The 26830-nt window shown below is 32.7% G+C and overlaps 2 protein-coding genes across 5 annotated transcripts in view; one reads left to right on the forward strand and one right to left on the reverse strand.

Moving 5' to 3' along the window:
* LOC116769217 (uncharacterized) overlaps positions 1-26830 on the reverse strand; it is a 324623-nt gene that overhangs the window by 10681 nt on the left and 287112 nt on the right. The gene's annotated exons all lie outside the window — the stretch shown is intronic.
* Positions 64-25358, forward strand: LOC116769312 (cadherin-89D). 3 transcript variants are annotated; one of them, XM_061529370.1, is made up of 22 exons: positions 64-189; positions 3496-3653; positions 10979-11078; positions 14395-14581; positions 16518-16626; positions 16775-16977; positions 17063-17191; positions 17274-17466; positions 17558-17716; positions 17805-17938; positions 18007-18610; positions 18679-18837; positions 18913-19093; positions 19163-19323; positions 19428-21577; positions 21781-21990; positions 22298-22467; positions 22546-22614; positions 22696-22899; positions 23361-23672; positions 23947-24060; positions 24467-25358. In XM_061529370.1, the coding sequence occupies exons 2-22, from the start codon at positions 3596-3598 to the stop codon at positions 24951-24953; spliced, it is 6093 nt and encodes a 2030-aa protein (XP_061385354.1). In that variant the 5' UTR covers positions 64-189; positions 3496-3595; the 3' UTR covers positions 24954-25358. The 3 variants fall into 3 exon arrangements, with proteins under 3 accessions (XP_061385354.1, XP_061385355.1, XP_032516266.2); XM_061529371.1 differs by having other exon boundaries at positions 23986-24060; XM_032660375.2 differs by lacking the exons at positions 23361-23672; positions 23947-24060; positions 24467-25358 and adding an exon at positions 23070-23349.

Below are 26830 nucleotides of genomic sequence, written 5' to 3' on the forward strand. Positions count from 1 at the left end.
TTTGCAACTGTAAATTCAATGGGCAACGTTCTCGTCCGGGGTCCGATCTCTGACGCCAGTAGAGTTCAGAGTCGCGGACTGCGCACACGCAGACATATCGTACAGATTTGACGCTTTCTTACGAGAAATTTCATGTCAAATTTAGTGGAGCGTGATTGTGTTTATAGTGGATCTTAACATTTAATTATGGTGAGTTTACCAACGATTTCATTTTCATAACAGCGATGGCTGATTATGTATAAAAGTGTCGTATATAAAACATGTGGACAAAGTATTTTAAAGATAACGTGTTAGAAAATACATTTGATAAAAATATAATATATTCCTATAGGGTAAGACATAAGAATTAAAAATATTAATTTGAATTATTTAATATATATATCTGTATTTTAGTGATAGCCTCGTTACCATGGTTTTGTATTTTTTCTCCTTCAAACAGATTACAAAAAATAACTTGTAGATTTGTTAGCAGTGATTCTAATAGTCTTAACATTATTCTATATTTTCTACGATTAACATTAAAGTATATTGATCGTTTACTTTCTTTTCTTGATTGATTTAAATGAAAACGTGGATTACCGTTATTGAGATAATAAAATGTGTATTGAAAAGGAGAGTAGATACAGGAAGGTCTGGTGAAAACTACTTGTTTTAATCTACTATAGTATGAGTAGCATGACTAGTAAGTAGATGGTAGCTAGATGATTTTTGGGATTCTGTAAAAAGTTCATTGAACCCAGCAATGACAAAACAATTCGTCGATCATAAACGAAATTAAATAAAACTAATATCCTTAATATATTTTCATAGAAAACTGATTATACACATGCGTGTTACTTATTTAGTTGAGATAGCAAAAACTTGTGAGTTATAAAACAGGAAAAGAATAATAGATTAAGAGAAAGACGAGCAAAAAGGAGTGTTGAGTTTACGAAGCAACTACCAGGAAACAAAGAATTGTAAGAGAAGTTTAAAAAAGTACTAAGGTCTGAAGACTTCGCCAGTTTAAACATTCACATTAAATAATTATACAAAATCATGAAAAAGTGTCAGAGTTTTGAACTTAAAGATTAAATTATATTTTAGTTTTTATAAAACATGATACAGAATTCACCTTTAGGAAAGTTTCTTTTTGTTTTTGCAGAATGTAAAAAATTGATGTTACAAAAATATAATAACTTATAAAATAAAAGATTGTCCTAAAATTATTCACGTTTCTTTTTATTTACTTTGTTACGTGTAGACAACAAACCATTTAAACACACTCATAACCTGACGAGTCTCGTTTTAAAACATTTTTATTATAATAACGAGTTATCGACTTATTTCAATAGTAATTATTCAAGTTTCGTCACGCTCTAAGACTTAGGTTACGCATCACTCTGAAGTAATAGAGATCACATACCTACTATTTGATTTAAACACCTTTTCCTTTTTCTTACAATAAAACAAGTGAAACAGTGAATAGGATACTAAAGTATAAATGATAAAATACAAAAAGAGACAGACTTCCGTATTTAGTAAAAGTTCGTAAATTTTAATAAAATTTACTTTGTTGAACCGGAAAAGATAAAGTAGTTACAATAAAATAGTCAGGTTTGCGTTAGAACCTACCAATCTTAGAAAATGTTTTAAAACACGTGAGTTTAACGAGACTAACAAAGGATGATTGCAGCCCCAGGGAACGCCGCACGGGTAACGGGTTCAAATCCCGTTACATTATCAGCCGCGGTTCATTGGGATTCTTAATTATGCTATTTATACTAGAAAACATAATGCACTATAACTATCAGCCTCCCAGGCTGACAACTGTGATCTTACCCGATACACATTCCAACAATTCTATATTTATTAATTGACTTAGGAAGGAAGTTATATTTATTGATAGGAGTAACGAGACGCTCCTCAGAACAATATTACATCTGATATTACATCTGATTACAAAATCAGTTTAAATTAGAATATGAATTTCACATCTATATAAGCGTTGTTAAGGTTTACCTTAAATAAAAAGTTAAATCCTAATTATTGAACTTAGACAGTAGTTAAATCAAAATTGAGGAATAGTAAATGTAAAATAATTATTTAAAGTCGTTGTTTAAAATTAAAAATTATAATATAACTAACAGTTTAAGACGTAATGTTCGGATCATTGACATATTGTAGCTAGTATTCATTGTTAATGCTACTTATATTTTTGGGACTATTATTATTATTATTACATCACAATTGAGATAACAAACAATAGTTTTATCTATTGCCACATAACATATAACTTTTAATTAATCACTGACGAATTGATTATGAATTCCTTTACAAAAGTCCCTCGTTATAACATCTTTCGTTATCGCCCATACAAATGGAGCGCATCTAACGTGCCCACATTAACATAGCAGTATCGGCGCGGGCGGTGCTCTGACGACAGACGTTCCCACAGCAGTAATAAATATTATAACAGAGTTGTCTCTGAAGTATGTCTATGTAAGATATCAATCATTTAAGATATTAACTTTTATGTACATCGAAACAGTTGACTTTATATTAAAAACGTGACTGCAAAAGAAAGTAGAATCAAATTTTAAAAAATTCAAATATTACATTCAAGAAATAGAATTTAGGCTAATAAAAGCGAAGGATGAGGTAGCCGATATAAAATGTTGATCAATGTTGAAGGAAATGATTTTAAGTTAAGATATATGAATCGTTTAGTTATCGATTAATCATATATTGATAAGCTAAAAAACATTTAATATACTTCTGAGGTGAAGAATATAAATTACGAGGAATTAAAAAATATAAATTAAAGGGTAAAGGAAGGAAAAGGAAGATATACAAAATTATCTTATTTAGAATATAAAATATTTTAAATATGACTTCAGTTATTGGATTTATTAAAAATATTTATATATTTTTATTTTAAGTTCGACGCGACGTCCTGGCGATATTACAGTTATTATTGTGTAGGAGAAGTGGAGATGAAAGCGTCTCAACAATAAATTAATTATTTGGTATCAATCAAGTCCGTACAATCTCGTGATTGTTCCAGTATAATATAAACAAAATTTTATTAAAACACAATAGAATTTTTCTAACGGTAGAAGTAGGTGCGAGAGGTATAACAGCTAAATATCTCTAGAACCTACTAAAAGACTAGGGCCTGTCCAGAACTAACATTAGTTCATTCCGTGAACGTACGTCGAAGGCAGGCAGCCCTAGTAGGTTCTTGCAAATTTGGTTAGCGTTTAACTCGCGTTGGATAGGGGCCCCTTAAACCTGCACCTGAGTCGCAAGACTGGACGCAAGGCACTGTTGAAGCTCGCCCTACAACGCTTTGGACCCGACACCCGCTCGGTGAATCCATGAAATGCTGAGAGGTTTCGTTACCTCGCAGTTATTACGTCCTGAGAACATATTTTTAAACTATACACCCACACATTAATTAATATTTTTCATGTCATTTTATTTTTTATTTTGTTGTACGTATGTTTATTGCAGATCAATGTTGACTCGCGAGTCATCGGCTGATGTCGGCCTCACCATATCGTTAAGATGTCAGTATTTTGTGACCATTCCTGACTTACTGTGACCAGTGACCATGGCCGTTAGAGTCTTGGCTCTGTTTGTGTTCGCTGCGCTAGGGGAGATAGTTACATGTGAGTATTATCTAATAATAATATCAAAAAGAAAGAATATTATCAATACTTTAATGGTGATTGAAATACTCAGGAGTCTGTTGCGTAACTTACAGCAAAACGTAATTGTAAAATAAGCTCTACATTTGTCTATACATTGAGACGTATTTTGTTTGTAACTGTATCAAATCTAAGAAATTTGTTTGTAATAAAATAGATTAAAATATTTATTTATTCTTCCTTTTTATCAAATAAAAAATTAACATATCAAATATGATATAACGAATTAATGAACCGTCTCCGTCTCGTGTCTCGGCGTCTAACGTTACTCATATATATTTATTTTTATAATTTCTTAATAGACAAATTTCGTCAATCAGTCATTGACTCCTTCATATAATTTATCTTAACTGATTAATTAATAGACACAATTAATAGGTACTCATAAGTAATTATATTCAATATAATTTGAACAATCATAGTTACTTGCATACAAAAATAAAACTTTAAGAAGAATTTTAAACCATAAAAATAAATTTTAATGCAACGAATTAGAAAAATGGGAAACAGATTATTGGTCGAAGTTCACAAGCTACTTTCTCCGCCGGAACCATTTGATGTGGTGAACGATCTATCTCAAGAATTATCTTGAGATGTAAGCTTTGTTACTTGATACATGTAATGTAATTGAAGTCTTTCACGACATTGTTAACTAAATATTCCGAGATAATATAAAGGAAATTATTTTAGTCTTCCACTATACAGATTATCAAACTGTAATTATGTGATGACTTTACAAGGGGCACAACATATTCACACACGTACACACAGATCTACTTACTACTACTAAGTTCATAATATACCTAAAGTTTTAGTTATAAGTAAAGATGACAGTAATAAAGAGTGTAATAAGATGTCACGGTCACATACAGTGTATCTGAATCTGACACAGTTTATATGTAGAGCGGACTGATGGATTTAGATATGACGGAGACGTGTCAATGTGTAACTAATTATTGTACGGGTAATAACGGGTAGGGTTTAAGACGACTGTTGAACCGAGTTAGACGCCATTTATGTTGGTTATAACAGTTTTTAATTAACCATTACTGTAGATTAATTATAAAGTTAAAAGACAAAATTAACCGAGTGACATTGGAACTTTCGCTTTTATATGGAGAAAGTGATGACCTCTGCCCTACTGTATTAGTTATGATACAAAGCAAATAGTTTGTATTTTTCTAAAACCTCCCACGACATATTGCAGGTCGATCTTTTTGGGCTATTTTGTGAACTTATCTACTCCCATATATGTTTGAATTCATTTATCTTTTGTTATACTATGTCTGGTATATCGATGTCAGATAAGAACGTTTAACTTTCATCTTTTACTTTTGCCGCTTCCATTTAAATAACTTTATTATTAAGTGTCTTTATTAATAATCAAGATGTTGCATTACTTTGAGAAAATCCCTCACTCCCATAGATTTCTCCAAGCCGAATTAATTAGCTCCAGAGTCGTGCAAGATTTATATGTATTTCAAACGATTTTAAACCTTACTGTATACGAAATAAGCGTCACCTAAGCCTTTACTTAAAACCGCGTATAATATTACGTATAATAAAAACAGTAAATTGAATCGTACTTTAATAGTTATAAAGTTTAGATCACTATAATAATGATCTGATCTCGGCCGTGGGAGGCGCCTTACTTTTAGCGTATAGTATTATTTTTCTCATATTCATTGTGATTTCTTTGCTTTAGTTTATTTGTATTGTGTTTAGGAAATATGTGATGTGATAGTGTCGCCCCGCGGCTTTTGTCGCACGTTTCTTACTTACCTGTAACTGTATATACCCGTTAACCAACCAAAGTAACAATTAATGTAGCCTTCCAATGATATCGTTTTAAAGAAATAATTCAATTAAAAGTATAATATAATAAAAGAGCACTCATGTATTTATTAATAATGTTCCATATTTGATGTCACACTAGTCAGATGAACTAACAAAGTTATTTTTCAACTTATGGTCTTCTCCATAGAATAAGAATAGTATAGTAGTCGAAAAGAAACATGAGGTTTATGAAAAATGTAGGAGAGCACAAAACGGGTTTTGTGATAAAGTCTTAATTAAAGCAAGGGTACTAAAGTCTTAACTCGTCTACATTATAAAATTCTTTACGTTATATGTGTAATGTATATTTAAGACTATCTCTATACACCCCACTCTGTCATCCCAGGACTTATCATTAGATCTGAGTGGTCTCCAGCTAGCACTTACGGCCAGTTACGTGGCTGTAGTAATGATTTCTCCTTAATATTATACTTGGATGACTTTCCTGTCGGCCGCTTAGCGTGTAACCAGCGACGGCTGCCTCTAACACCGCTTATAACTTCAGTCTTTACTCGAAAACCGTATTTGGCGAGAACACATACGTTGATTTTATTAAAATATTAATACTTTATTTGATACTTTTATTATAACTGACAAATATAGTGTGTGAGTTTTTCACTCCTTTACGCTCTAACTACTCGTTTGATATTCATAAAAGTGAAATATATGTTGTCATTGTTAGCGAGTAGAAGAAAGTATACAAATTTGTATTAAAAAAAGATATCAGAACATATTTGAAAGTTCTATATTCAATTCACTTAACGTGTCTCGCTAATTAGTTAGTGATTATAAAAATACATCGTAATATCACAGTTCAATCGTCGAGAAAAATAAACAAATGTTCTATGAACATCTTATATACGTTATCAAACAAATATATTTTACTCACAAAATGTCCCCACATATTGTCCAAAAAACTACTCTCGCATTCTCTCACCTGGTGAATTCGTTGAGCAGTTCCAAAGATAACATCGATCAAACAGAAATACAGACGAATCGCTTTAAATAGCTATATATTTATCATAAAGACTCAAAAAATAAAGGTGCTTTAAAACCACGAACCGGCACTTCACATGTAATAGTACTCGTCCAATATAACAACTTTATTAATATCGAGTAAAGATATAATATTAGAAGTTTATATGCCTCATTGAATATTATAACACTGCTATGATACGTATTGTTATATTATATTGTAGTTGTAACTCTGACGCACGTGTCCACGCTCTCGTCCGTCCGATACAACAGGACGGCCGAGCGTGTGTCGGTCGTTGACGTTACAGCAAAAACGCGGAAAATGCAAGCCCACAGCATTGTACAGAGCTTGTAGAGAACATTCCGCATTCTGGTTTAGCTCATACCAACAAACTTAAACTAAACATCTCAACGGAGATGGAACTTGATATAATTAAGACAGAATCTCCCAGTCCAAGTTTAAAATACAATCACAATACAAATGTCTAATTACAGCGAGTTAACATTATTGTTACTCAACAGTAATTATTCTAATTCCGATTCAGTGCCGGAAACGAGCTCGGAACAAAGGCATTTTTGTAAATTCATTCGTTGATTGCGTAATGTGCGGCAAAAATCCCTTCACCATCAATCGTGAAGCTTTTCGAATAGAAATGAATAAATAGTTTCTTCAAAACAATCTACAGAAACGTAATTTGACAACAATTTAAGTGTTTTCTTCAGATTACACTTGCTGTGATGAACACATCTGTTTTCAGGCCCAGATCATGCAAAATAAATCTTTTAGAAGCACTTTACTAAAAAAACAATGTCCTTCTAATAATATAATGACTTGATGTATGATATATCTCTTAATTAAATCTTTTTTAAAGTGTGATATGGTAAATGATTTTTCCCTAAAAGTAAGTTCTTTTCCGAATACCATAAGCTCAAAAACGTTAAGTCGTTTTTTAAAATAGGGCAATGTCTAAAACAAAAAACAAAATTCTATCTAAATAGCTTCTTCGGGGATATTGGAAGGGAACAAAACTTCTGACAGTTTCCACATTTTGACCAAAAGACAGAAGCTCAGCTCAGTAATGTATAAGTTACAAATACATAGAGTTATTTTTTACATACTTTTTACAGCGGCGCTCATAGGAACTGATGATGAAGTTTGTTTATGTAAATAACAAAAAGGACAACCTGATATTAATAGTAAAAAATAAATAATATACGATATACGTTAGTATCCTTTAAATATCTATTTTAAAGAAACACGTCGAGTGTCCTACTATCACTGAACATTGTATAACAATTATCTAAATCAAATAAACATCCAAGTCATCGGTAGAGGTGTGACCACTTTCATTTTTTTCCACAACAGACGGACCTTTACGTACCCACAATCATACATATAACATGTAATCCGTTACGTAAACATTTATATGAAAACGAAATTGATTCAACCTGTTCTGTTTGCGACCGTTATTACTTATACAAGCTTTAACTGAAGGAACCTTCGAAAATAATGTACATTAGTTGGTAAGTTAATCACGACTGAAACGAATTAAAGCTACATTGGGTCATGAGAATATATAAAATTAATTAAAATATTACTTTATAGTGACAAAGAGAAGATAAAATATGATATAATTTTACTAATACATTCTCCGATTATAAAAAGAATTTTGATGTAAAAACAAATTTAAAGTCAATCAATTTGATATAATGAAAAATATATTATGAATACTGTTTGAGCTGGAGGTCATTAGATATACATACGATGTATACAGTATATAAAAAGTCAACAGACGTTACGCAGGTGTCGATAACCTTTATAGTAATTTAACTTTTCAAGTAAGAATGTTAAATATCAACATAAAAATGTTAATGAAACTCGACCTGTCCAGCGTCGGTTCCGATCACTGAGTCGCTTTCCACTTTCCCTCTCTGTTATCGGATCATCTCAACATCTGGAAGGCAACCTTCCTTTACCCCTCTAGGGTCATTGTTAACAATAACCTGTATGCAATACTGATAACAAAATATAAAGCTTTAGTTCTCAGTTACGTTACAATTATTTAGAAACAAAAATACAGTGCTACACCCTGGCTCTTCTCTTATTTAAAATATGCTACAGAAAGGCCAAAGAAAATGAGGTCAAATAAATTAGAAGTTTCCGTGTACCATGAATAAAAATAATCATATATCGATTAATGGAAAATTAATGTATGAGCTCATGTTTTCCCTAAGGTTTCTAAATCTAAGAATCTTGTTTTATTCAAAACAAACTTATCTTCTTATTATACTTGTATTCCATTATTTTTTCTTTTTATACTTACCCAATAAAATCATTAGCCTTTTATGTATAAATTTCCTACGTCCTTCCTGCTCGGAGCGGTCTCTAACTATTTTTCCACACGCAGTTGGTGACCACAGACCGGTTTTATGTGAATCAAAGAAAGTAAAATGCGTATTTATATTAAATTACAACATAAATAATGTAATAATTACTTCAGACATTAATTACTTTTATTTCTACCGTCCCTCGAACAAAACGTTCTTCACCTGTATAAAGTATTGTTTTGATCGTTATCAGAGAGTTGTGTTAAATCAGCCTCCATCAAGTAACAAATTTGATATATTACCGGTCATTGGATGCTGAGGTCATCCGATAACAATAAAAATATAAATCCATATCAACAATAGCAGAGATCCAAGATAAGAGTGATTTGATTTTTACGAGTGTTTGAGATATTAATGGGTGGGAAAAGATACATCAACTCATTGAAGGTGAGGATCAGCTGTGTTATTGTTTGATGATGTGATGGCTGTTCTGTGATGAAAGCTAACGATTGGCAATAGGAAGAATGCGTTTAGTTAGCACGTACTGAGTTACCATGGGGTAATAATAGTGTATTTCTGTGAATGTTTCTGGGTTACGATCCCTGTCTTAGATAAAGAAGCTCGTCTTACCGCTGTGACTGGTTCGTCTTGTGCATGATCTTATAGTAACATCCTAATCGTGATATGGAGGTAGAGGTCACTTACCTACATTTTTCCGCTAGGTACAACATATTTCGAGTCGAGTATTTGAATCCGTTTCTCCCACGTATCTGAAGCACGCGCGGTATGTTACAGTATTAACATACAATGAGAGACAAACTCACGATTACTTAATATAAGTGAATCCAACATCGAACTGTTTTCCTTAGACATCGTTTTTGAACTTCAAATGATTCTTATCATTTTCTATTATAGAAGTAAATATCATTTAAGAGTTACAACACAATTTATGCATCAATAAAGCCTCCATAACAGTAATCATGAATTATTTTCTAGAAAGTTTTCGAAGCCTAAATTTCCTTATTGGCTTAATATTACGATCTGCCGTGACGAATTCCCCTCTTGAGTCATCCGTTATGGTGAGTTTTCCCATAGATGTTGTCTGATTGCAAAATGATGGTTGTCATAGGATAGCTTATGGCGATTGTAGAATCTTGCAAAACAATATGACTTGTACTTATCATTTCACATAGGACGTAATATTTCAAGAAATGAATTTACACATGTTTGGTTACACATGTTTGGTTCACGCGAAGGTTTGTTTTACTTGAAGTAAAACAAACCTTCGAGAACAATAACCAGATACACTTTTTCTAAATTTAACTAAACATTATATAACAATGAGAGAATTGTATTTATTTTTCAATCTATTTAACTGTATTCTATCAATTCTTACTTATTTTCCGCTCATCTGTGGTTTTAAAATTGCAGCACGCTCTATCAACTCTAGCCTAATATTGGTTGGGAGGGAAAATTAAATCCAGTAAATAAAATAAAAAAAATAATAATGACATAACCTGTTGCTATTGAAACTATTTAAATTAAAAACTAGTCACCATCAGATATCTTGTTACAACGATATCATTTGGTGGTTTATAATGAATGTTGCAGAGACCGATCAAATCAAAGAAATCGTTAAACAGTGACCATCGAGAATGTATCTTTAAGCATTTAAATATTTATACCCGGCCTTTATATTGATATTAAGGTTTTATTATCCATTCTGTAATTAATTATGTACGGCGATAAAATTCAAATAAATTTATTTTATCACAAATTCGATCAACACGTTAACTACTGAAGTTGTTAAGTGAAGTGAATCACAGATTCCTATCAAAATTAGCTTCCTCGGGAACAGTTGCTGAGTTGAGGAGACACGTACTCGTTTCTCATGAGGAGGCCGCGTGCTGCAATCGTTCGTGTTTTTATCAAGCGATTGTATTGATTTGTATATTGTAAGACAATTAGATTTCTCAACATCATATGGGTCACATTGTATGTAACTGCCGTCATAAGACACAAGATTCAGGCTTATTTAGGAATACCACATTTTTATTAATAGAAAACACCTATCACTTGCCAAAAATAAGTATTTATCTCATTAAAAAATATATTTTTTAAGTAATCTCTATTTTTTTTTATCCCAGGCTGCAACTTCTACCCGGTGGGTGACTACCTGAAGTTCGTTAGAATACCAGAGAATCTCCCGGTCGGGGGGGAAGTGTTGCGCGTGGAAGTACATCCCAGGTAAGTTAATATTATTATGATTACAGACTAATTGAAGTGAAACTTCTTACGCGACTTCCAACAAGGTTTCGTTAAACGTTAATAAAGTTTTTCTAAAGAAACACTAAAATTTCCTCAAAAATCAAACTCTCTCCCTGTTTGCATTCGTACAAAACAAAGTTTCGCTTCTTCCGCGCGGAGGGACTCCGCACACAACATATTTTTCTTACATACATTGTCTAACAAATAAATTAGTACTTTTATTACACACTCATTTTCAGTTCGTCCTTAATATTATTGTTATTTATTTGATTTAATACCAAAAGTGATAAATTATATGCAGTAACGTGTGGACCAATATCCAATTAAGTTATATTTATGCGTAGTTTAATGCATTCATATAGAGTTATAGGAGGTATATTTTACATTAACAAGCTAAAGCTTACCACAAGCCTCAATCGTCACACTACGGACGGAGTGTTGCCAGTTTTAATTCATAAATTTTCACACATTATATTATTAACGTAGGTTATAAAATGGCAAACGGGAAACGGTTCGTATGTAGTGCGAGTGTGTAAACTCACGCTAAACAAGCTGCTTGTCACTAACGGAAATTGTCTCGCAACTACGACAATATCAAACTTGTTTTCGCAAAGTTTATTAACTAATATGGAAAATTTAGATTAGCTTTATATAGAACGTTGAGTAGACTTTTGAAATAAGAGTATTTCCAATCAAATGCATGACAAAATATGAAAGAAGAGTCTGATGCATAAGTATTAGTTTATAGACCTATAAAAAAATATTACGTTTTCAAAATAAAAATAAAAAAAAAGGTATACAAAAATAATTTTAATTTCCTATGAAGTAACATTTTACATGCGACGGTGAGACGTGCATAGATCGAGGTCAGCATAAGAAGATAAGTTACACATGAACCCAAAACTAGTGTCACGAAAAACAACACAATTTGTAACGACCCGTCATGACAGCGTACTGGTTGTGATAACGGATTATTTAGACTTATACTATGAGACGAAACCTCTCAGCATTCCATGGATTCACCGTCCGGTGCCGGGTCCATCGCGTTGCAGGGAGAGGAGCTTCAACAGTGCTTGGGACTTGCGACCCAGGTGTAGGTTTAAGGGGCCCTTATCTAACGCGCGTTAAACGCTCACCTACACTATCCCAGATCCTCTCTCTACCTAAACAAATTTGAAACGAACAACAACTATAGTTTAAATGACGTATTTTATAGACAAAGCTTCTACCGATATGATGAATGTTCTACAATAGTTATGTATGTGAGATTATCATCAAATATTTACATAAATAATAAAATCAACTATTACTTAATGTACGTGAAACAAACAGTGCGCGGACACACGCACGGGCACGTCACCTATTACAGGTTAATTTAGATTTACTGATTGTTACATTTAATTAATATTTTAATAAATGCTTACAATACATATAGCTACAGAATAATTGATATTATTTAAATTAAAAAAAAACATAAATTTGAACAGACTTCTACTCTTTTTAGAGATTTACTCGACTATAAACGTCAGAGCTTAATTTTCTACGATTTTTTTAATCAATAAATAGTATTTATATTGAGGTTCCATTTCCAGATTTAACTTCAGAGATGAAATTTAAACATTCTCGACGTATTCGCTGCAGTTGTATTATAATGGAACGACTATTATTAATACAATAATACTTATATTGTGGAAATAATTACGGTCTGAAAGCCAATAACTTTCCCTACAGCGTGCTACTGACACATTAAATACAAAAGAAACATTAGAATATACACTTAAATGTTAGAAAGAAAAGCAGATATCTTTACAGCGGAGAACGTTTAGGATAATGTTGTCCAATTAAAACGCTACATTTTGTAATGCTTACTCATATTTTAAAACCGAAAGTACGTTCGTTTGTGAAGCTCTTGTACATATTGTTACAAAACACGTCTCGAACGCCGTCTCGTACCGCCTGTGACCTCAAGCGATACGTTTAATATCCCCTCGTTAATAAGTGCTGTATTATCAAACAATAAATTAAACTTAACGAAACAGCATTCTAAGAGTAAATTACGACATATTTTACAATTATATTACATGTACACTGACATTTTTCTATTAGAGTGTATGTAACAATGAGACGGGATTTCATACGCCAGTAACATCTCGCTCGAAATTATTTAGAGAATAATTATTAAACAGATAAATCATACTAAAATCTATGATGTTCATTTCTAAACTAGTTTGTTCCCGTGACTGTGTTCGGGATAATTTATTTTAAAATATCTGAAGGTATATTCTTATCCCTCGAGATTGTTTGCAACAAGTTGGAGGTAATGGTATGTGTTCTCATATAATTTACTTGTTACTGTCAAGTAACCGTTATTGATTGCAATTATCGGAGTCCGTTGGCACGTCGTAAGAAAGCTGCCGGTTGAGACTAAACACGTACTAGGGTCCTCGAAGATTCATTTTATAATTTATAATATAAGGTTGGTAGTAACTTATGATCTTTCAAGAAAATAATAAGTATATATAGGTAATTTTTGACTAGCAAAATATTTTATAAAATACAGAAATATCAAGTTATTTTAATTAAAACGACCGCTCAATCGTTTCTTTCAATTGTTATGGATTTTATTTTAATCTCTCAAAATCATTTAGTTTAAAAACAACGTTTATTGTTCTATTCAAAACATTATCTGCCAAAATATAATTGTTTAGAATTTGGATCTTACCTTAAGAATTAATTATTATTAATAAGCTTATAACGGATATAAAACAATGACTTAATGAATGATTTAAAAAATCGCCCTTACTATACCTTCCAATGTGTGTTTAATAATTTATAAATTTTACAAACGATAATATAACAGACACGCGTCCATGTTGCCAGTTCAAATAAATTTAATAATTTTGTAAAAATTGCAATGATCTGCAACTCACTCTGCTTCGTCTTTTCTAGTTTTAATCATTAATGTGCTACAAAAAAAAAACTGCCATTTTCGAGTACAATAGTCAATAAAAATTTAATAGCCAATAAAACAATAAACATTTATAAAAGTGTTAAGTAAAACAGTCGGAGCTTTTACAAAATATGTAAAATACGATAATAATTTATTTTAAAGAGCACCATCTATTCTCTGTTGGCCGAACTAAAGAGTAAAAGCTTGTGCTTTGTTTTGAGTGAAGGCATATTATGAATATTCTTAATTTACAAAGGTGCCAATAGATGGCGTAAACATAAAAAGTGTTTAGGCAATTTATTTTAGTAAAGTCTAGAAGTCTCACTGTTATATTTATCATTACAGGAAAAATCTAATGCTCCAAGCGGTGGACCGCGAGGAAGACGCTCATCTGTTCACATACAGAGACGTAAACAGAACTCATGTCTCCATCGTGCTAGCTCAGAGCGTGGACGAGCTGGTGGATAGCGACACTCCGCAGAATGTGGTCAAGTTCAGACTGGGATGTGACTTCGATACCGGAGATGACTTGGTGAGGAAGACTCAAGTGTCCATCAGTTTGATGAGTGACCCAAAGCTCTTTCTGAGTTATACTTATAGTTTATTTCTTTCATTTAACACATTAATAAAATCAAACCCATGTCTAAATAATTTTTATTTAGACCAATACCATTGATTTTAACAGATCGCTGAACCTTAAGTCGATCTCTTCTCGAACTTTGTTCTATATTCATGCATTACCGGTTAAAACCTGACCTTTTGATGTAAATAATAACACAAACTACGTGATACAAACTGACGATCACAGATTACGGATCGATGAACCTTTTATCAGTACATTAAAACTTAGAAGCGTTGATGGTGGCGTTAACTTTGTAAACAACACAATATAAGTATTAGGTAACATGTGATGTGATTCCGAAGTCACATACAAAGCATTCGACGTCATTATGTTAAGGACATCCTTATAAATAAAAAAAAACTAAAGTAAACATAAAATTTTACTGCCTCAACTCAGTCACACAGTAGATAGAGAGAGGAGAATCGACAGTGGAGGTGAGCGTGTAAAGTCCATTAGATACCCCTATCTAATGCGCTTTAAACCTACACCTGGGTCGCAAGTCCCAGGCACTGTTGAAGCTCCTCTCCCTGCAACGATGGACCCGGCACCCGCACGGTGAATCCATGGAATGCTAAGAGGTTTCATTTGATAAGCTGTTAAAATCTAGAATGGAAATAAAAAAAAAAATATCCAGAAATAAATGAATAATAAATGTAATTTTTTCATTAATTTACTATCATTTGACGTAAATACATATTTTAATGGCCCGAAAATACGAAACAGGAAACAATAAATTCAAATACAGCTTATATAAAGCACATTGAGACTGAAACGATCTTACGTTTACAACTTACATCGTAAAATGTGAAGAAAAAAGATGCCTTTTAGATGAAGTTCAGTAACCCGAGACGAGGTTGCAGGCGACACAAATAATTACTATTATAGATGGCTTCAAAATCTACAAAACAGGTTATAAAAAATACTTTAAAACGGATTAGTATAATTTAATCAAGGAATCAACACAATTAGCATTAGTGATGTAATATAAGACCATTATATGAAGGTAGCACGTTTGAAGGCATGTTTCTTAACTATAATGAAGGCTGTTGATTGAACTTTTGATTCAGCAATACAGTTGTGATTGATCAACTATTACAATAGTTGCCATATTTTTAGAGAGATATCTTAGCATTTGCATAATTGTTTTGGAAGCCAGCCATTACCCTCTGAAACAATGTGTCTCCCAAATTTATATAGTTATAAAAAGATAAGTGGAAGAACATCAATCTCGATTTGTTTACCATTAGACGTGGAGTTATTGTGATAATTCAGTGATTTAAACAATGCTCTATATACTAGTATTGTTTTAATGCTCTATTTAAAAGTAATTTTGTTTCTAAAAATGATATTTTTTTAAAGATAATGTTAATAAAAATATTAAATAAAGGAATTAGGATCTTCTTTAAATGAAATAACGTGAGTATAGCAATCTCATTTTAGAGAGTTTTCTATTATCAAATAAACTTTAGGACCTATTCAATACTCGGGCATTGTATTTTCAAGTGAATTTCAATAAATTCCTTTTTTTTTTTCTTAAAAACTTCCGGATAAGGCCGAAGTCCAGTTTGTTGCCCATTTCGATATCTTATTTCAAAGTTAAAAACTTTTTTAATCATGTAGCAATGAATTGAAGAGTTGCAAACTTTTTTCTGAACTTTATTGATTGGACGTTTCCGCTATCTCGAGATTAAATACTTTTCTACAAGTGCATGATTTCTTTTAGGCATCGTATTTAAATACAATTTCAATACTAAGTATAACTATCTAAACAATAATTACTTTGCATGTCCGCTTCTAAAGACATTCATAGTTTTGTAATCTAATTAATATTATATTTTATTTCTAGATCTCAGCGTTTCTTTCTGTTACTGTATACATCGAAGACATAAATGATAACCCACCGAGATTTTTAGATACGCCTTACCGCGTCACAGTGGATGAATTAACTCCAACTGGTAAATACATTGTTCGATATCATAAGCTCACATGGGTCAAAAATATACAAATGGCAATTCACTATAATTCAGATACATATTTGCCGTTGATTTAAATTCTTCTGTAAATATCCCTAGGATTCTTCATGACAAGGGATGCTTTTTTCAGGCCTCACAGTGTTTAAGGGCATTCGTGCTTTTGATCGCGATAAGCCGAACACTCCTAACTCTGACGTTACCTACACTATCACGGCCGGCGATGATGACGGAAGGTTTATTCTCGAGAGTTCTCATAAGCCAGCTCTTATTCTGAACAAACCTTTAGATTTTGATAATGGAGACAAGGAGTTCCTTATAGTTGTTACAGCATCGGTATGACTTAACTATTAATTAGGTGTTTTATTTTTGAAACTTTATTTAAACTATTCATTGATTGAAAATTTTGTCACAATTCCAGGATCGTGGTTCACCGCCCAAAAGCTCTAATACGACGATCCATATTTTAGTTCAAGACAATGACGACCTTCCTCCCAAATTCACTCTTGATGTTTATAAGACAAAAATACCAGAATTTTATCCAATACTGGTATGTATTAGATTTTACTGATTAAGGACACAAAAATAAACTTAAGGTTTATTTTCATTTCATCTTTATAACTTGACAACAGGGCAAAAGGATTCATAAAGAACTTATATTTGAAAAACCAATTCGAGCATTTGATCAAGATGCAGGAGTTGCTGCCCCAATCCGATATGAACTAGTGTCGGGAAACGAACGAAGACTGTTCCTGTTGAGCCCTTTGAATGGCAGTTTGTTTCTTGAGAAAGAAGTGGATTTAGATGCTGAAGTAGCTTTACCAGGTAATAGGTCATATATATTTCTTGACATATATTTTTATTATCGTAAGAGTATATACAATAATTTATTTACTATTTGATACTCGTTTTTCAGGAAATACATTTGTTCTACAAATTCAAGCATCACAAGTCGATAATCCGTTAAAAACGGCTCAAGCACGAGTCGAAATAGAAATCCAGGATTTAAACGACAATCTTCCAGATTTTGAAGTTGACTTTTATAATATAAGCATCGTTGAAAATTTACCGAACGGTAAATATGACGTGAAAAACTTTATTAAAAAAAACATACATGAGACAATTTTTAGTCATATTTAACATGGATAACCGTTACTCTTTAGGTTTCAGTGTCTTACAAGTAATGGCGAGTGATAAAGACCAGGGGGATAACGGAGAGTTTACCTATCAACTAAATGATCCAATAGCAGCATTTTCTATAGACCCTCGGACAGGTTGGCTAACTGTTAGAAATCAAGTAAGTATTAAGCAAATATTTTTATACTTAATTTTCAAGTAATTATATTAATTTGTTTCTCGCCGTAGACTGAACTGGATAGAGAACAACACTCTTCATTAAGAATGAAAGTTTACGCAAGGGAAAAAAATCCAAGTATCGTAGGAAAATTTTTGGACAGTCAAAGACTATCAAAATGGCGGCGAAATCCTACAACTCAAAGACCACTCATCAAAGACAAAACAACTTACGTGTTTCCTGATAAAATAGGCACCAGCAGCGAAAACATTGAATATATCGACGAATCACATCAATTAATGTCGTATGTCACTGTTGAAGTGACGTTGCTGGATGCCAATGATAACAATCCTGTATTTATACCGAGTAATCTTTACGAATTTTCCATTAAAGCTGATGCAAAGATTGGGACTGAGATAGGGACTGTGAAAGCCGTTGATCCGGACTTGGGACGAAACGGTGTCGTGTTATATGATTTGCAACGAACTAGTAATTTGACCATAACATCACCGTTTCAAATTGATGCCCAAACTGGGGTCATCACCTTAGTTGAGTCTAATTTGTTAGAGGGAAGACATGCTCTATTTATTGAGGCATCCGATCAACCTGCTAATCCTAGTGAACGACGATATTCTTTGGCTGTTGTGACCATTGATGTTGTTGGTTCAGCAAAAGGTATAATTTCAATTTTAAAATAATAATATTTATAATACAATTTAAAACTGAACAAGGTATGTTTTTAGGATCGAAACAAGATAGACCTGACTTTTTAGGAGCCCCTTATGAATTTTGGGTTGGGTCTAACGTCGGCATCGGTACAAGTGTCGGCCAAATAAAAGTTAATGATGCCATTGATAAAAATGATCTCACTTATGATTTACTACATGCATATGAAGAAGGAGGTATTTATTTTTTTAAAACTTAAATTTGGGTGCTTAACTTAGTGGTTACATTAATTAATTATGGTCTTTTTTCAGTTCCTTTTGCAGTGGAAGAACGTTCAGGAGTAATCACAGTTATTGATGAACTTTCAAAATTCGTTAGACCCCTTTATGATTTTGAAGCTGTTGCAATACAAGAAAAACAAAACTTCACGCTAACGACAAATGCTACTGTACATGTTGTTGATGTAAATGACGAGAGAGGTGTCTTTTTGAAGTAATTATATAAAAAATAAATATCTTACTTGACTATTGAATTCTCAATAACAATGTTACTCTTTTACAGGGGAACACATTCTCCCTTCGTGTTTCACGTTAAGGAAAATGTAGCTGGCGCAACAATCGGTCAAATTTTTCCCGTTAATTCAAATTCTAACTCAAATAATAGCTTAAACATAAAATTTATAATCGCCAATCAGCAAGATGTTTCTGATGACATAGCTATAGGTATTAATTAAATCTTTTTCTCTTTTTAATTTTTTCGCTAGCTATTTTGGATCCAAAATCCTTATTATTTTAAATAAACTATCATATAACCATATAACTTCTAGGTCCAGATGGAACAATATATGCTCAAAAGCCATTGGACAGAGAAAAAAGGGACGTGTATAGAATGACAGTCATTGCTGAATTTAATAAAGGAATTATTTCTGGAGCAGGACTTTATCAGATCACGGTGCATGTGGATGATGAAAATGACAGTCCACCTGTATTTGATTTACCAGCGTTTGAAGGATCTATTGTTGAAAACTCTAAAAAAGGAACTGAAGTTAAAATGACAAACAAAATACATGCGAGTGATAATGATATGGGGCAGAACGCTGTATTTATGTATACTCTATTTGGCGATGGACACGATCAATTCAGTGTCAATGAAGATACTGGAGTAGTATTCTTTATTGGTAACAAACTAGATCGAGAAGAAAAAAATCAATATTTACTAAAAATTGTTGCAAGAGATAAAGGAAGTCTAAAGTCTGAAGCTAAGTTAACTATAACAGTACTCGACGAAAATGATAATTCACCGAAATATAACCAAATAATTATTCCGCTAGCAGAGTCAGTAGAATTTTTAGAAAATAAAGTAAATACCTCGGTGAAAGTTTTTCATGAACAAATAAATAATGTGACTGGTGTAGTTTTGAATATTGAAGCAAAGCCAAAAAATTCGTTTTCAATATCTACACAATCACCTTTATTTTTGATTCCTGAAAATATAGCTGTCGGTACAACTATTTTAAAGTTAAACGCTATAGATATGGATAGTGGTATAAACGGACAATTGCGCCATGAATTTTTGTCAGAATTATTCATGCCTCCCTACGCGTTCTCTGGAAATGCATTTCAAGCAAAAAGATTTTTCGTTATTAATGAAAGACATGGTCATGTTGTTGTTGCGAGAGCACTGCCGCCTGAATCAGAGTTTCGATTGAACATCACTGTAATAGATGGCGGAGGATTAAGCGACTTAATCACTATAAGACTATTCGTTAAAGATGTAAATGATCATTACCCAATGTTTAAAAAGTCTTGGTATAACTTTAATGTAGAAGAGGCGCAATACAGTAGGAGGGTATTGGGAAAAGTTGATGCGACGGACGCAGACTTTGGTCAAAACTCTAATTTAACATACTTTATTCATCCATCCAGCAAGGATTTACCTTTTGAAATCTCTCCTTTGGGTGGTGTCTTTAGTGTTAATGGTATTCTAGACAGAGAAAAAGAAGATAAGTACACTATAACAGTAGTTGCTCGTGACAATGGACCAAACGAAAAGTTGTCTTCGTCTGTGACTGTTGAAATACAAGTTCTGGACGTAAATGATAATGCTCCAAAATTTTTTGCATATGATGAATTATTAGAATGGAAACATCCGGAAGCCGATGAAATTTCGAATCATAATTTTGAATCGGTGATGATGATTCCCGTATATAAAGCAACATTGGACGAAAATGCACCCATTGGAACAACTGTCACAAGGGTCTATGCTAATGATTCAGATTTTATTGGTAACGGAAATGGCCTAATTTTATATAGTTTACCTCAGCGAAAAAATCAAGTAAATATGTTTACTATTGATTCTAAGGAAGGAATTCTTACTACTACTACAAGATTGGATTATGAAAGTCAGAAAGAACATAATATTACTGTAGTGGCTTCGGATTTAGGATCACCAAGTTTAAGCTCCACTGCTATAGTAATTTTAACTGTGAACGATGTTCCAGACGAAGTTGAAGTTTTTGATAAACCTGTTTTTATTTCGCGGTACTATGAATTGGAAATTGAAGAAAACGTTCATACTCCGATCGAGCTTGTAACCTTAAATCTTACAGAGTACTATGAAACATTCAAAATGAGGTATTTTATTCTCAACGAAAACGACACTGATATTAAAAAGACTTTTGTAATAGATCCTCGTAACGGCACACTATATTTAATCAGAAGTCCCGATCGGGAAGTGAAAGATCTTTATGAAATTATAGTTAGGGTCGAAAGACAGAAAATTAGTCGTGAGTTACCTCATATGATATATCCAGTTTCCGACGACGTCCTTGAAGGAATGACAAAATATGATGTTAAAGTTGTTGTCAGAATAAAGGACGTGAATGACAACGCACCAAAATTCGTAAATGGTGGAAGGCCTATGGTCACTGCAATACCAACCACAGCGCCATTTGGATACGAAGTTATCCAGCTACAGGTAATAGTACCAGCTACTTTTATCAAATCCTAAACATAATCTGTACTCTTCAGAAAACCGAAAAAAAAGCTATTCCGTTTGATATTTCACTCATTAAGGTACAAAATGGTTAGATACTGCATTAATTTAGAAGATAACAACTAATTATAACATATGGACGCCCTTTATTCTGAGAGTTTTTTCAAATGTGTAACGTTTGGCAGGCAGTCGACGCAGACATCGGCCACAACGCTGATATCAGGTACCAGGTTATCAACTCTGAGAGCGCGCGATTCACTGTGGACCAGGTGTCTGGCCGTGTGAGGGTCGCTGGCAGCGTGCTCAGGGACGCCGGTCGAGTTCTTGGCTTCGACGTCAAAGCTACCGACAGGGGAGGCGCAGATGATGGCCGATCAGCTATCGTTAACGTTTTTGTGAGTATAACAGATAAAGTTTAAGAAGAAAAAAGAGACATCTAACCGTTGCACACTTATCTAGAAATGTGAATCTTAAGAATTCAAAAGAAGTCAATCTGAATCTTAAGAAAAACTCCGTACATGCAGTTTTTATTTAAAATAACAACATCTCTATTAACGTAAAAATATTATATTCCTTCTGCATATTATTGAATTTTGTTATATTTGTAAATGATTAATAATGGATACTGAAATGCCGAAAAAAAAAAAAAAAGTTTTATGTGTAAATTAATTGAATATTAATTGTATATTTTAAAAATTGCAGGTATATGTGTTAGATCAAAACAAACAGTTGGTAATGGTGATTGGAGCGAAACCCATGGAGGTGGAAAAAGGAATGGATAATATAACAAAACATCTGTCGAATATGACTGGTTTTGACGTTCGAGTGAGAAAACTTGAAGCAAACCCGAGGGCCTCCATGGATGGATACGCGTGAGTGGGGATTACAATTACATTTTTTATAAGTCATACACTGAGATTATGTTTTGATCTATTCTTATTTATTTTCAGTACAAATTTGTACATTTATGCCGTTGATCCAATATCTAACGCCATAATTGACATGGAATCATTACAAAAGTAAGTGAAAATCTAATACATTAAACTATTCGTAAGCAAAATAAGATAAATGGCGTGATTATAATAATAATGTATTTTCAGGTCGTTGATAAGAAGGGAGGCATCCCTTCGTCGTGATCTCGCCGGTTTTAAGGTTTTAGAGGTGGGAGACACTACAATGGTGCAAGCCAGAAGCAGCCAAGTATTAAGTACTATGGAAATAAGTGTCGTGGCGTTGGGATGTCTGGTGTTTGTTGGAGCTTTCACAACTGCGATTTGCATTCTTTGTGTAAGAAAAACTCGAAGGTGAATTGAATCAAATATTTTTTTATTCTTTCAAACACCATTAAAACACATTAAGTTTCATTTAATAGTATGCATGGTAAACTTTATCGTAGTCATTTTCAATATATACACGTTTACATATTCCGTAGTATTTCAGAAAAGGTAAGTTATATTTTTCTTAAACATTTCAGACATCATCATCACCACAAAAGAAAGCATGCCCATCATTATTTCACCTAAAGTTAAAATCGCTCTGACACATTTTCGTGCCGTCTCAAAAACAATATCACAATCCTAATAATATAATTAAAATAAACAATTCAAAACTACTAAATTATTTTATTATCGTCCTATTATTTTCCGTCTTCAAGCCCTAGTTTCTCTCTTTAGATTCTATCTTTTTAATAAATATTTTATATTTTTTCGACTAATAATATCAGATGCTTCTTTTATTCAATTCTCTTCTATCTTTGCTTCAACAGAAGTCGCCACAAACCATTTTCCCAACAACGTCTTAACGCTTTCTCCACTGAGCACCTTACTAAATACGGCGGTCTCTTTCCATCCGGGAACAACCAGTGCCAGGAACTCAATCAGTCCTTTAGCGAAGGCGATTCATACGTTGATGTCATTAATCAGAGCACTTTAAAGAAAACCTGCCCTCGGGGCAACTCGGTTGAGCAATTTGGAAAAGCACATCAAAAATGTGTCAAAAGTCAATTTGTAGACATTAACGGAAAGGAGAAGCATGAGAGAATGTGTATTAAGTTTAACCAACGGCCTTCACAAAAGAGGTAAGGTTTTTTACTTTTATGATATTTATAATCTGATTTAATGTTCTGTGACATAAAACCATCAAACATATAATTTGTTATTTAATCATATAAACAATGCATAAAATAACCTACTCACAATGTTTTTGGCTTCACAATAGTTCAGCGGATTTCTTATTATAAATACATAACGACTCGGTCGTATTGATAAATACTAACAAATAACAAATAGCATCAATATAAAATGTAACACTCGATGATCACACCACGATTCACAAGACATTACACGACGTAGGAAAGGTCAAGACACTTCGATAACGTCAGTGAATTCCAGCGGCCAGGACTCGGGCATCGCGGAGGTGAGATGCTCGTGCGGCCGATCAGCTCATACCTCGGAGGAGAGCAGCGGGTAAATACATAATAAACTTACCTCTGGTAGACTAGAATCTCATGGTTAGCGTCATGAGCTGAAAGAAAATCTAGACTGAGCGTTGATCGTAAGTCTATCCAATACCAAACCCGTTCATATATAACTTTTTTGAAACATGCTAATAAAGTCTTCCTTACAAATGTTATAGACTAGTGCTCGAGTTTCGGAAAATTAGGAGCGCTCTAAGCTTTGATGTATCTGTACGGTTAAGTTTAATTTAATGGAAAAATATGTCTAGTATATAAAGATTAATATTATTTAAATTAAGTTATCAAGCCTTAAGAACATAATATATGTATTTTGATAGATATTATCTATATCTAAAATAATTAAGAGATAAGAAAAAAATACTTCTGTTGTTCATTTAAATAACATTATATTTCAGTTGCAGTTATGAAGACTCATTAAAGTCAACTCACAATCAAGATGTTAAGAAGTTCCGACACGGAGGAGAGAACAAATTCCTCCGAAGAGCATCCTTCAATAATCACGCCTTCGATTCGCGGAAGTACAATCCACGAAGACAATCGTTTTCAGAAAATCTTCAACGACACTTCCCCTCTGTTGAGAGAATTGGATCTACAGGGCTATCCAGACAAATCTCATCGCCGAACGTGAGCTCTCCGAGTTACTTTTATAACGCCAAAAAGAATTATAGAAAGAAAGAAATGATAAGTGAGCCGGTAGTCGACTATGATCATAGTGAAGTAGACGATGTGTTCGACACGAGGTTAGACAGAAGACTGAGCGGGAGAAACAAAAAAGACAACTTCATGGAACTCGGTCAAGCTGTGTTCGTAGCGACACCTGCCACCGCCGAGATGATTAGGAGACAGGGAAGTGAGAGGCTCGTGTTGGCCAGGCCTTTATAGCAGTAAACATAGTACTATAACCCTCAGCGCCTTCCTTAAGATATTAAAAATTATTTTTAGAAGCTTTACAGTGTTAATGTGTGTTGTAAATAAAACGTGATAATCTAAAAGACATTTTACCTGTATTTATGTAAATATCATAGGATAGAATAGTATTATAATTGTAGTCTATCCTAACAAGTGGGAACGTATGCAACTTGTTGTCTTTGTTGCTTAAAAAATTCTACTTCTGAGTATTTGTGTTATCCAAAGGAGTATAATTCGCAGAGTGCCATTTGGAAAACTTGGTCTTCGAGAACCGTTTGATATTTACCACCTCTAAGTTAACTAAGTGAAAACTTATGTTTTTAGATAATTTATGTATTAATGTAAATTGTAAAAAAATAAATTAACGATTGAAGTAGACGGCGTTTTAAGTATTTTCACCTTATCTAAGATTATTAAAATATATTAAGAACATTTTCAGCAATATGAGACAATCAGCTTCTGTTTGAAGCTTCTATCTTTATTTGAGTTCTCTAAAATGTTATTAAGATAATGTCATAATTTTTAAATCTTTTGAGTTTAAGTGATACTATTATTGATGGCAAAAGTTTAAATTACCCACTAAATGATAATTATTTAAATCAATGAACACATTTCTAATTTCACAGTCATCGCTCGTAAATCCGTTTGAATATAATCGGATCGCTCTACTTATACACAATTAATTCCTTACAGCTGTCGTTAGAGTTCACAGTTGACTCAAACCTTTATAACTTCAACGCCCAGACGACATAAAAGTTAAATCTACTTATAACTGAAAAATATATGTTTTAGAATTTCATTTATTATTTCATATATCCATAAAATCGTTGCAATTTTAAATCGATTCGTATTAAAACATTCGTTTTTTTTTATTACAAAATTTTTATTTATTTTTTTTTATTACAAAATTATTTTACGAAAAAAAAACATTATTATGGAATTTTTCAAATTAATTAATTATTGAAATGAAATAAAGTTTAACAAAATTCATGAATGAATATGATTTGTTAATAATTTTATGAACGAAATATTCAGACAACAACAAACCATATATTTTTAAACCATAAAAATGAACGTAATACTGAACATTTCACAAAAGCTCCTCAAAAAAACAATTATTACTCACAATGACCTATGTTGTGTACTTTAAATTATTCTTTCCAACAAATGTCTGTTTTTCTAGCTTTATATTATATAAGGATTGGTTCTTATATATTTAAAGCCAGTATATTAAAAAAAACGATGAAATTATATGTTTCTCTGTTTTTTAGTACAATGTTGTGATAAAGAAACTATTTCACTTGATGTAGGTACATCTATCAAATGTAATTCTATTGTGACTCACAAAACCTTAGTCTTTTTTGTCAATATTCCATAATACGTTTAGTGAAGACATCGACAAAACATCTGATTCACTGTGTAACATAAATAAACTGGTAATAGGAGGAAATAGTGCTGTTTCCCATAGCAGGTCTTAGGGTGACCACGATGTATACGTTTCAGTTACACTATACGTCATAGCCAAGCTAGCGGAGACGACTTTTTTCAGGGACACAAAAAATGTCCCTTTAAAAATATAACACAATGAACACTCTACTCCATTGATGAGTAGACGAGTCAATGAACCTCTAAAATGACAATTTGTTTGGACATTTTGTTTATTTATCAAGTTGTTTATTAATGTTATCGACATTTAATGCTCTCAGGATTGAATTTTATAAAACTTATTATATTAAGTACGTTGTCAACTTTATCTTTATATAATTTTACTATTAATACGTACAGATTAGGGCGTTGATACACGCACTCCGAGTTCTCTTAAGCTAATCGAGTTTTAGAGATCTTTCAAC

Source organism: Danaus plexippus, chromosome 5, assembly GCF_018135715.1.
Source record: "Danaus plexippus chromosome 5, MEX_DaPlex, whole genome shotgun sequence".
Taxonomy (NCBI): Eukaryota; Metazoa; Arthropoda; class Insecta; order Lepidoptera; family Nymphalidae; genus Danaus; species Danaus plexippus.

What these genes read in the sequence shown, in the direction of transcription:
- LOC116769312 (XM_061529370.1), top strand. Translation starts at nt 3,596, where the DNA reads ATGGCCGTTAGAGTCTTGGCTCTGTTTGTGTTCGCTGCGCTAGGGGAG. An exon ending in TGCTGAAGTAGCTTTACCAG is followed by an intron (nt 17,467 to 17,557) that starts GTAATAGGTCAT and finishes CTCGTTTTTCAG; the next exon opens with GAAATACATTTGTTCTACAA. An exon ending in GGCTAACTGTTAGAAATCAA is followed by an intron (nt 17,939 to 18,006) that starts GTAAGTATTAAG and finishes TTCTCGCCGTAG; the next exon opens with ACTGAACTGGATAGAGAACA.